At 33.6% G+C, this 13,471-nt stretch overlaps 1 protein-coding gene across 1 annotated transcript in view; it reads right to left on the bottom strand.

The window, feature by feature from the left end:
- Positions 1 to 13,143, bottom strand: part of Rpn5 (regulatory particle non-ATPase 5) — a 50,934-nt gene extending 37,791 nt beyond the window's left edge. Inside the window, exons 1-2 of the mRNA XM_081731325.1 lie at positions 12,996 to 13,143; positions 5,268 to 5,454 (exon numbers count right to left, since the gene is read on the bottom strand). Coding sequence (XP_081587451.1) covers positions 5,268 to 5,432 — 165 coding nt within the window. The 5' untranslated portion in view covers positions 5,433 to 5,454; positions 12,996 to 13,143. The remainder of the gene's footprint in view (positions 1 to 5,267; positions 5,455 to 12,995) is intronic.
- Positions 13,144 to 13,471: the final 328 nt, after the last annotated feature.

The following is a 13,471-nucleotide window of genomic DNA, read 5'->3' as shown; positions in this document are numbered from 1 at the left end:
AGAAAAGAAAAATCAATAATACATCTAATAAAGCTACTTGATTTAATAGGATGCACGTTCATTAAAAGATGCATACCCAAAAACACCCTAAGTTATCTAAATATGAACGTTTCGGCAAATAGATATTACCTTTTTCAGCACATCCTGTTGATTATTTTCTTCCAAGAATCATTACTTTCCTTATTTCCAGTATTCTTGAGTTCCCTTGTAGCTAGTGGTTAGCGTACGCGCCTTTAGCGTGGGAAACCCAGGTTCAATTCTTTGCGGAAGCTCATAGCTTCGCTGCTGAAAGGGACGCTAAACTCAAGTCAAATCAAATCCAGCAGTCTTTCATTAAATTCCCTTTGTGCCTAAATATTCTTTTTCATAAGCACTAACCGATATCTTAATTGATTAAGAATATTTGTAATTAAAGAAACATTGCTACTAAGACTTCCTTGTTGCACCTAAAGGAAAACGGCTGTTCGGTGCTAGAGTGCTTACCTCGCGTGGGGTCCTTGGTTCGATCCCCAGCCAAGTAGTTTGTGGTGGATAACATCGTGTTCATGGGTTTTCTCAGGGTACTCCCGTTTCCTTACTCCACCGATTCTTCCATCATTATTCACTTGCCTTAATCATCCGTCTCCCTTAGCCTAAAGGGTATAACTGTGGGACGTTAAACTAGAAGATTTCATTTCATTTTTGTTTTACCTATATTTTATTTCACTCCTTTAATAACGTAATTTGTCGAAGCAAAGTGTTAACACCATACTAATCTGAATCTCTTCAACATTCTTCAAAAATCAAGATTGAAGATATAATGCCATTTAAGTAACTTTTTACTCCCTTTTAGTACTTTTTAGCCCTTTTTAGTATTCTTTTATACTGCGAACATAATTAGACTTCAAGAAAAAGTACGTAAGTTGAAGCTGAAATTACTTATTTCGTTCAATCCATTTTTTTTTTTTTTTTTTTCATTTCAAAATTGTTACACATTTTGATGACACCTTTGGAACTTCCACACCAATGCTGAGAATCCATGCAAATCAAATTATATACAATAAATAGAAGTATCCTTAATCATAGTATTAAAAATAAATAAATAAATAAATAACACAGCTTACTGAACATGGCTGATTTTCAGCAGATATAGGTTTGGCAAAGCTTCACTCATTACATTGATTCGTAGCATCAGTATGGGAGTTTCGTAGGTGCCATTATAATATGTAAAAATTTGGAACTGAAAAGAAATATTGTGGACAGAGTGAAATAAGGAATTTCAGCTTCAACTTATGTAGTTTTTCTTTAAGCTTAATTACGTTCGTAGTACAAAAAAGAATACAGTGATTAAAAACGGAGTACATCTCAAATTTTGATTTTTGAGGAATGTTGAAGATTCAAAACTAGTGCAACGTTAACACTTTACTTCGACAAATTACGTTATTAGTGGAGTGAAATAAAATATAGGTGAAAAAAGGGAGTCTCGGAAGCAATTTCTTTATTTAATTACAAATATTCTGAATCATCTAAGAAACCAGTTAATGTTCATAAAATTGATTCAGGTACACAGAAAATTTTATGGAAGATACTAGTGCTGAAGAAAGCAATAATTCTCTGCTGAAACGTTCATATTTACGTAAGTTTGGATGTTTTCGGGATACGTACTTTTAAATAAATAAATAAATAAATAATATATATATATATATATATATATATATATATATATATATATATATATATATTCACTAAGGCAACTACATGAAAAGACTGAGGGTACGGTAAACAGTAACTAATAGCATTCATACATAGACTAGGAAAAGCATATGATAAGGTGTTCAGGAAGCACATACAGACAACGTCTTCATATTGGTCTGGAAACAGCAGAATACAGTGGATTAAAAAACTCCACAAATATTACTACTAGAGTGTAGATGAGCCATGGATAATGGAAATGATTGGAGGTGATCTGATATAAGTCAGTGTACTGTCCCCTATACTATTCAATGTCATTATGATAGGCAGAAGAAAAACAGATAAATGTACGTTTATATTCGTAGACGGCATATTAATTTAAGAAGGAACAGATGAAAAAGTATAAGACAACTAAATGCCTGGAACAAAATGCACGAAAGAATGTGACCTTTGCGTACGCTAAGAGAATTGTATTGTGTCTTTTAGTTTTGTGAGCCATGGTTTTCTCCTTTAGGCTAAACAAGATGATGAGCAATGATTGATGATACAACTACCTTTATAATATATTTATCTGGCGTTATGATTTTTGAGAGCCACTCCTGCTTCCATTCTTAGTCGTTCAGTATAACAAGAATGAAACTAACATACTTAATAGTCATAACTAGCAGTATATAAAACTCATGGGAAGCAAAGCAGTTGACCACTTAGCAAACTATTCTATCACTTACGTGTCCGAAACTATCACAAAAACTTTTTAAACGTACTCGGAACAAGAAATACATCAACTGTCAACATATCGCTTCGCAGAATGTAACCCAAATATATTAACCATTTTATAAGCATATAATAAATTGCTCCACAATCACGTCTCTGCATTTTCATAGTGAAAAATGAAATATACGTTTAAAACTGATGCAAATTAAATTTTTGAATTAAACCATTAATAAGGCAGCTCCAATTCTCGTCAAGGTTGTCTCCATTCAACTTTTTTAACTTATGTCTCTTCGTTCTTACATAATACGTAATTACACCATTGCAATAAATACATTGGTATTGTAAAGTTGCTTAATTTATTTCATTAAGAAAAAAATTCCAAGACAGTTTCTTCGAGTCTATGAATAAGAATAAAATAAATGGTAAAAGGTCAGCTCAAAATGGGGTTAGAAACCGTCACAGGCAGATCCTGCCAACCCAATGCCTTAGACCGCTCCATCATGCCACTCGGCTATATACCAAAAGAAAATGAAGCTTTGATCATTGACGAACACCAACAAAATGAACAAATAGCATTACGAAGGAAACCATTACAGACAGTAAAAACTTTCAACCACCTAGATTCAAAAGTGACGGGTGCCGAATAAGAGAAAGAAATATTAGGGACAATGCAGAGATTCAAGAGTGAAACAGAAAGATGGGAAACTAAAGTACTTAGAAAAGTTAAAATGCTACTATATAACAAATATGTCTTACCCTTAATAATTTACGCTACGGACACGAGGCAGATCATGAAAAGAGAGTAAGGCAAATCCAAGTAACAGCTGTGTGTTTCTAAGCATTCTCGGAAAGACAAGAAAGTTCGAATAAGAAATGAAATCATCAGGAGTGCATTCAACCGAGAAAGTGTCTGAGAAGTAAAAAATTCTAAACTGCTATGCGCATGCACGAAAGATGAAAGAAAAATCAGCTACGAAGTTTCTAGACGAAAATTAAAAAAAACTACGAGACAGATCAAATAAATGGCAGAACCGTCTCTAATATTAAGGATGTTAAGAAAGGGTAGCAAATTAAGGAAAGGCCTTGTATACACCCAGACCTATTGAAAAAGATCCTAACTTATATAACTGCTTGTCTTCTGAACATCTGAGGATAAACCGTAATTCTGCAGGAAACAGGATTCTGAACTGTTCAAAACATACCGTAATACGGAAAAGGAAGACTTCGATGTCGATTAAATATTCATATATATAGGTAAAATCAATTAAATTAAATATTTGTAACCAAAATTTACATAATAAAAACTACAATTAATGGTGGGATACAAATTTTTTCAGATCAAAGTGCAAAGTTTTTATTTTCTACTTCTCTCATTACACACATTCTATCTTTATGATCAAGGCAGATAATTTTCAGCTAAGCAATATCGAAGAAATGCATAATAAATGCATGTAAATCTACACGTGGAAAAGCAAAACTTCGTTCATTCGGACGAGAAACTCTGCTGAAAAATGTAATTCATACTGAACTATTGTGAAATGTATGAACTATGTGATTTAACTAATATAATTTTCTCAAGTGACATATACTAAATTCAATCATATTAACTTCCCGTTTTTATAAGGCAGGTTCCCTACTGTTGTGTGACTAAATTTATTTGTTCTGAAAAAAAAAAAAAAAAAAAAAAGTAAAGAAGTTTCAGCAGAAGTAAGCCTCTAGTATAGGAAACTATCCTAGAAGTTTGCGAGCTGGCTACCTTGTCTCATGACTGTTCAGTGGAAGGTGCTGCCCTCTACGAGCTTTCGTGGTTGTGCAGCTAACCTCCCCTCTTCAGTTATGAAGATCAGGTATGTATAGTTACACCTACTTTTTCGTTTTTAGGCAATTTTCATTATAAAGCATGTTACACCTAAGAAATTTGTATTATTTGGTGTTGAGTGACAATTTGAAAGTGAATAGTGATTTAAATTCGTCAAATGAGAATTATACAAATGTTGAGTTTTGAGAAAAGTGAATTTGAAAAGGAAAATTGTTTAGTTAACCTGTTCGACTTAACGAAAACCAAATTGAATTGGACGATTAGATGTTAAAACAAGAGGACATTTGGTATGTATTTATTTTTTTTTTCTATTATTGGCATGCAGACTAAAAAGGAACATTTATATGGAATTTACATTATGTAATGAGATAACATGCTTTTGTTTAAATGAATTCGCGGATAGTCAAAATTGTTTGATATTTAACTTGAATTTGCTTGAGTTATTAATCTCTTTTTTGAGAAGTTGTTTTCACATCTGTTTTCGATTTTGGACTTCTAATAAAATTTGTTATATTTGTTTCGTTGAAATTCTCATCTTTGCTTCTATCTATAATCTGAGAAAACACCGCAAAACGTACTATCCGAGCAGTTTAGTATTAATTTACTTAGATACCGCAACACTACTGAGAAGGAGATAGAATAAATGTACTACATCATTTTTGATAAAGATGGAAAATCCCAACCATTGATTCTCCCGCTTTCTCTTTAAATTAAGTATATTATACAGCATAGTAATTATAGCTGGCATCAGTTCATGATGCATATTTAGAGCGAATAATCAATCAATGCTTGAATACAAAACCATTTACAAGTTTGCTGAAAGAAACAACTAGTATCTATCGTATTACATCAACGCACATAAACATATATATTGTAAAACTGAACTCATATCCATTCATCCATGCTACTCTAACTTTACCTTGTGATGTTTCTCATCTACCCACAACAATACTAAATCACCCCCCACCCCCCAAAAAAAAATACTCTTCTTAATTATTGAAGTTTACACACACAAATTTATTCAAATTTTAAAATTTAGAAAATTGTAATAATTAACACTTACTGTCCTAGTTTGCTTCTCTAAAGCCAGTAGTGCATCTAATGCTTCGTGCATCTTTCCCTCTGAAGCCATTTTCTTGCATTCTGGAATCTTCTCGTCACACGTTGCACTATAGTCCACTTCCATCTTCACGATTCGACCTGAATCTGTTGCTGGTCCGTCCGCCATGTTGAAGACCTTTATTCTCAATCTAAACAAACATATATAAAATACATACATCTTAAAATGTAAAATAATAAGAATTGTGACTGAACATACAGTCACTGCTTTTTTTTTTTTTTTTAAGTTTAAAAGTAATATTTTATTATCAATTATACGCCGATCACTATTTTATTTAAGATAATGTGAATCAACATTACCTTTTGTATTTCTTTTCTTCTGTTTTCGACATTCCATTTAAAAAAAATCTTTCTTTCAGGGCCTCTTACATTGTCTTCTCTTTTAGAGCCTTTATTATTATTATTATTATTATTATTATTATTATTATTATTATTATTATTATTATTATTATTATTATTATTATTATTAAAGATTCCAACTTGGGTGGTCTCATTTTGAAATTCTTGGATAATTTAAACCCAACAAGGAGAATCCAACGACATTGCAGAATCCAAAAGTGACCAAATTTGTTACTGCTGGTTTGAGGAAATAATATACTAAAGTCAACAGGAGCTTAATCTGGATGTTGCATGGAAAACATCAAATGTTCATTTGTTGCAAGACCTGTTGTAATCTTGGCGCATCACCTTTATTTTGCGGAGCTACATTATGAAAACTGTTATTTGCGGAGCCTTCAGAAACAATGAGAGTAAACACTCAAATAAAAGAATGTTAGATGTGATTAGTTAAAACTCAGTAACAAACTCCGAAGAAACAAATACATTCATCCTCTAAGTCACATCTACCTAATTTTTCTTCTCTACGTGCAAAGATTTACGTATAATAAAATTCATTTATTACACGTGAAACACACACAATGAGGTTTTTAAATCAAATAAATAAATGAATAAGATGAGTATCCTGCAGAAAAATAAATAAATAATAATAATAATAAAACATATTTCTATTGCAAGGTGCAGCAGTTCCTTAAAGTTTGTTGCTGTGAAATAAAACACTATATAATTTTGGGAATACTGTTTTACTAAGTTTACATTGGCTAACACCTGAAGTAGAATTATGAAAAAGTGCTGCAAGGGCACCAACATCTTTCCCACAACTGAGAGCTGTACAGAGTTACCCCGAAAAACCAGGGTTGGCAAAAACCATGGTTTTTATTGAAAAAATAAAAAAACAGTTTTTTTCGTTTAAACCCTTTTTTTGATTTAAATAATTTGCTCTATGTATTTATATCACATATGGACAGAAATAAGCTTGTTTCGCCTTGGTGTTAGTATGCAACAACCGGGTTATGCTGGAAGGGGTCACATAAGCTTAAAGGGGAATCCAAATCGCATCTCGGCTTACATCTAAGAGAAATTGTCCTCCATTTGAACTCGAAATCGGGACTAATTGGCCACAAATGCGATACGTGTGCTGACTCACTCACGAAGGATTCCTGATAAAAAATACGTTAGACTGATCTTTACATATTTGTTAATATAATCGTCAACAGTCATTTCAGGACCAAAAGATAAACAATTGCACAAGTGGAACCATTATACAGAATTACATATGGACAACTTCAAAGTACTAGAGAGTACAGAAGAACTAATTTAGTCCGTCAGTTCACTACGACTTTTATTAGTCTAAGTTAAAAAAATATGTCGACTTACTTTGCATATCAGTAAGAAAAATGAATAAAGATACGAATTATTTGAGGCCACTTTGGCTCTGACCCATTAATACATAAATAGTTACCAAAGATTCTTGTGATTTCAATAATTGCCTCTCGTGGGGTTTGTATGACCCCCCTCCCAAAAAAGTACAGCATTTCGATGTATTTTATCGATAGTAAACATTATCAAAACGAAACAATGTTTAGAATTTTCCTTTGGTTGCACAACAATAATAACAAACTATAAAAAAAAATCACAAAAGAAACATCCATAAAGTTACATAAAAAAGGTTGCTTTTGTAATACAATCTCTTTGAGTAATGAATGGGGAATTTAGGTCTGAATACAATACGAATAATATATGGGAGTGACCATTAATGAGATTATGTGTCCATCAAGATTTTACGAATAGTTACACTTTTACGAACATTTTTCGGTTTTTGGTTTAACCCAGTTTTTTTTTTTTTTTTTTTTTTTTTTTTTTTTTTTTTTAACAGCTGGTTTAAACCAGCCAACCCTGCGAAAAGCAATCATGATATAGAAGTGATAGACGATCAGTAGAGAGCACTAACTTATGCGGTGCTTTCGAAAGATCTGCAATCTACGGAAGTGGACGAATTTTGGACTTTCATCAAAAATGTTAAAGATTCCCACGGAAACCTCGAACTTTTAGAGCTGGAAGTCACGAAATCAGAAAATGGTCATGGAAGTCAAGAAAAAGTCACTAAATTTAGCTTAACGGTTAGCTTTACCACATACTAATGCTAATTGTGAGCGTGTATGTTCCAAAATAAACTTAATAAAAACACCGTTAAGAAACATCGCAGTTAAGTACAGTTAGTGATATAATACTCGCTGCCCAGTGTGTGCAGAACTGTGTCGAGTTTGAACCCAATGGAAATGATCGGATCAATGAAATAGTCAAAAATACTGTCTATGGTGATACAAATAAGGATGAAAAAATGAAAAGGATAATGACACCGATCTGGAGTTCGAAACTGAAGATTACTACGTAAGTTTATTATATTTTATTGTTATTATTTATAGTATTATATTTGTTTCTACAATTATCACGTTCATAACGAATATACGATAATTTTAAAGGCAAAAATCGATAATTTTGTTCTCTGAGGTTGGCAACAGTGTACAGTTCGTAATTCTTTCCAATGTCGTTTCATTTATAGCTTTAACAACTATTAGGCAATGCTGAATGAACAATTCAATATAATATACACATAGTTAAAACTTACCTATATAAGGATGCTTATAGGTAAATTTATTTAAACGTGTGTTCAGTATTATCTTTAAGATACTATCTACAGCTTTTAAGCTACATATGATATTACTAAAGTTACATTCGCATTACCACTACTTGTAACTTACACACGATTTAAATCTCAATGAAATGAAATCTGTGAGTTTTACGTCCCACGGTTATGCCGGTTAGGCTAAAGGAGACGGTGATTATGAGAAATGAATGAAATGGTGGAATGAAGAAATTGGGAGGAAACGGGAGAACCCGAGAAAACCCACGCACACGGTGTTTGTCCACCACAAAGTTCACTTGGCGGGAGCAGGGTTTGATCCCGGGACCCCATACACCAGAGGTGAACGCTCTACCACTGAGCCACCGCGGCCCCCCGATTTAAATCTCAACTATAACTTTTCACATTACAAGTGTTGCAATTCCGTACTGTGTAGGATACAAGGTTGGAATTTTCCCCAGCCCCCCTCCAAAAACAAAGTGGGTATTTTTGGATAAAATCCATAATAAAACTCAAAAAAAAAAAAAAAAAAACAACCTACAAAAATATTCTTCAAAACTTGGACTGAAATAATAACCTTAATGTGATCATAGTTAATTTCTTCAATAGTGTTTCTGAGAGCACGAATAATTGCAGAATTGGCTTTAAATATGTATTACCGAAAGAAGATCTCCAGAACAAATAACATGAAATGAAAAGTGATTCTGAATCATGAATAACGAATTTAGTTCGTGCTCGATCAAATTAGCTGTAACATCATTCAACTGTAATCTCGGACAAAAAGAATACAACTACGTTCCCATTGTTATTGTACTCAATACTCGCGTACTAGTCCACATAAATAAAATATCCTCCGTGTGTCAATTAATTACAGATCGAAAATGCTTCGTTTAAAAAGGGATTTTTCTACAGTACTTTTGAATGATTACGCATATACAAAGGAAGAAGAATTACATTTAAAAAGGAACAAAATCTCTTATGATAAGTACTTTTTTTTTTTTTTTTTTTTGACGCATCAAACATCCCACAGCCGCAAAGCTTCCCTGCTGTGCTCCTGCCCTAACTCGGTTAGAGAGCATTTTTACCATTCACTGGCCACCTAGAACAAGTTGGTCAGTGTTTCATGCATTGCAGTTTTTATGCCGTAAGTCCACACTGTATTTATAGTGTGCCCTCTTGAAGTCAATCTGCAAGTAGTAGTGGAGCTCCTCATTTAGTGCATACTCTGCTAAAAGAAATACAAAGGTCTAACACAACCTGAAAATTTATGAAATGTCAAAATGGTATAGTCTCCGGCACGTAGCATGGCTGCTCAAGGTCACAATGTGCTGGCCGAAGCGAGCTTCCATATTATTTGGTTGTACGTTTGGCAGGGTAGTTAGCTACTTTGCATTGCAGAATGTACGTTGCAGTGTCTCAAACTTATGATATACGCGTCTGTGTATAAAACACAAACATAATGTTCTAGTAAATACGCGAAAATATTGTCGCTCACATACTTGAATTATGTTCATCTTACACAGTATTGATAAATATAGGGACGTGAAATTTTCGTTGATTTTCTGCCCATAGGAGATGTTCTTTACGACAAATTGGTGCTATTGGTCGTGTTAAACTAAAGATATACAGTGTTATTTATTTCAAATTGTGTTATTTTTCCGGATAGTTGTAGTTAAATTTAAATATATTGCACATTTTCCCGAATTGAAATAAATGGCATTACTAATTTATTTTTATTATTTCTACTATAAGGATTCTTTTTATCTATTATTAATCCCTCTGTGATTGACTGTACTTATTGTTATCACATGCTGAAATAATTGCGTAGTGCTGGCAGCACTGCCGGTTATTGGAAAGCTGATTGACTATAGGATCCCTGTTCGAAATTCGTCAACTTTTGCAATGACCTTGAGCTGCCATGCTACGTGCCCGCCACTATAGAACCGTCTGCTCGAGTAATGTCACTGTGTGACTTGTAGTATACATTATTAATTATTTAATGTTCATGTGTTTAGTGTTTAGTTATTTGGCATATGAAATTTGAAAAGAGTGGCATACGAAACTTAAGTTAAATTGTGGACTCTATATTTTCGCGGATTGAGGTGAGTTGCCAGTAGAGCATAATCAAACAGCGTTCCATATTATTATGGGGGTCAAGGTGGAATAAAACGAGCCCTGCGGGGCTTCTAACTTCCCTCGCTCGCTCAGCTATGTTTCGTGATGTAAGTAAATCTTTTTTCATCAATAAAGTTATGTGTGGAAAACCACGTGACCTTACGTCACGATCGGGTGGTGCAACTTCAAAGTAAATTTAACTTCATACTTTGGGAAGACAATATTTAACCGGTCGCATTGTTTTAGTCATTAACGAGCATTGTGTAGTTTGCAACACTTAATAATTCCAAGGTGCTAATTTTGTGCAGTAACACTATAGAAATTTATATGGATGTAGGAAAAAAAGCAAAAGAAGCAAGAAAATAAGAAACATTCGTGGTTAATAGTGAACAGTAAAGGCCAGAAATGAAACAGGAGTAATTGTATGGGTGTATGTTTAGCAGGAGTCCAGAAGCACGTTAAAAACCACAAAATTTAGAGAAGAAATGAATGATGCAAGTACTTAAACGTAACATAACGTAACATTAATAGAAATAAGCGAAATCCTGTAATTTCTTGAAAAATTATGCTAGACCCCTACACAAACATAATATAACAAACTAAAAACTACCCTAATCTAACCTAATGTGAACAGACATTACCCAAATTGTAAATTGTTTTTTAGAAAAAAAGAGCTGGGCCCCTTCTGTTAAACACAGGCCATTATAGTTAAGATGTAGGTACGAAAGTAAGGGGTTAAGTTCCAAAGTTGGTCGTCCGTTTCTAGCAAAATTTTGAAAATTTACCAGGAATAAATAGATAATTTGCTGGTTTGTGTGCCTGAAAATATGTAAGAAGAGCGGAAGTTGTAATTATTCCTTTATAAGTGGTTACAAAGATGGAACTATTTGACAAACAGAAGGAACTACTTCGTGCATGGTTACCTCATCACTGCATTGTTGGAAAGTAACAAGCATTTGTATTCTGAACATGGCTGCAGGTATACAGAGACGGTCAATTTGGTATCGTTACGTAGAGACGAGAAATTGTATCCTAAGCTAACCTGACTCCACCATATCCTACTTATCACTATCTTACTTTACTCTACCCAACCGTACTCTCCCCCCTATTATAACCTTTTAAAGCGGTCTCAAAAATTGAAAATGTTATTTGGCATATTTTTGAAACTGGACGGACCAGATTTCTTTGCTTCAAATTCATACTCCCTTGCTCTATTTTTAAGGTGTACGTTACTTTATGTTATGTTAGGTTAATTTAGGTTAGGTTCCTTAGATTCGGATCTGTGGGGCCAGAATTCCTTGCTTAAAATTCATACTTTCTTGCTCTATCTTTTTAAAAAATTACAATTCTTTTTCAATTTGCGTATAAATACGGTCTCTGGATGTACGGTATAAGAAATACAGTGCAAAAGCTCAAACCAACCTGCGCTAGGTGGCTACTAAAAACCACGAACGCTATCTAACCGTCAAGGTAGGGCGATGCTGGCGTGCCCGCGCGCTAGTGCGGGGGCGTGTCCGAAGGGAACAGGCGCGTCAGCGATAGTGGGTAAACGCGTAAACCAAGATAATGAAAAAGAAATGGATTTTGGCACATATGCGAGTTCCTATAGCACTTGTCATGGCTTTACACTAGTAACGTTCCACTTCTATTTTATGTGTTCTTGATGGTTTATGCTACGTTAGGTTAGGTAAGGTTATGTTATGTTAGTACTTAGTAACTACACTTACGTAATATCAACTCATTTCTCTTTTAAACATGGTGTTTTTACCTGATTTTGGCCCCCCAGTTGCAAAATTATCTCTTTTTTTAAAAAAAATTCATAGTTATTAATTTTTTTGTTAAAAAACAGGAGGACGACCACCTTCGAACCAAATGCCAAAGTAAGAAATGGTAAGTTGTTATACAACGTTGATAACAGATCCATGTGGTTTTATCCGGGGTAAACATCTGTGGCAGTTTAGCCAACATGAACACTAGTATTCATCTAAAAAATGAACCTTATATGATGCTCGAGATTGTTCTTTAATACTGATTGCACTGCACCCTCATACATTTTTTAAATTGCACAATGCGCTTCACAGAACTTTTTGTACTACCTACTTAACTAGATCTATTTCCTCTAAATTATGAACTCTGTTCGCGTAACTACATTAAACACGTCGTGAACTGTTGTTCCGTAAGTTCGTCATGGTGCTGCTCTCATGCATATCTTAAACTGGATTCACATTTCTCTTATGATAGAATTACTGGATCCAAGTAGAATCAAATATGAACTATAAACCAAAATACAAAAAACTGGAAGTGCATAAATGAAATTTATGTAGAAGAGGGAAAGATTTATTTCACAGGCGATGAATCCTTATTTCGTTTTCTGAAATTGAACTATACTCTTTTCCTACAATCACGATGTATACTCAAGAATGACAGCTCTCAAGCCGGCTCATATTCAATTTTTAAGTACATGCACATATATAGATTCTATAAAAAAAATAACTTTGCAGATAAAGTTATAGTTTAGCTTCGAACACCTCCTGCTTTTTCGGCATAACAAAATAATACATATATATGAACAATTACCTAATCCCTAAAATTTATGATCACCAAAACCACCAGTCAGTTTCCGGATCCGGATATATGTACTACGCAAGTTCAAAGATGACTAGTTTTATTTTTAATAAATATAATAATTGAAATTTTAAAAAAATTATAACGTTTATTTCGAAGAGAGAAAAATTTCTAGTTCGTTACGTGAATTAGAACTTAAAAGTTTACTATTAATTATTAGGCATAAGGATAAAAATTGATATAAAAGGCAATTAGTTTTTAGCTGCCTAAAACCCTTCACGGAACGACCTCTCAAATTCTACCGCATATGCTTACGCAGTGAACGTAAGAGCCTTATTCCACTCCAGACACCATAAAAGTTGCAACAGAAAAGAAGGTCGCAATAGAAAACTTCCACAATCACTTGTATCTATTATCGTGAACTAAAAGTAAATTCACATAATACGCATAGCAGTTATATGGACATTTTACGTTACGGTTTGCGAAAC

This window comes from Thermobia domestica, chromosome 11 (assembly GCF_964235325.1).
Source record: "Thermobia domestica chromosome 11, izTheDome1.hap1.1, whole genome shotgun sequence".
NCBI lineage: Eukaryota > Metazoa > Arthropoda > Insecta > Zygentoma > Lepismatidae > Thermobia > Thermobia domestica.
This window is presented reverse-complemented; position numbering and strand designations above follow the sequence as displayed.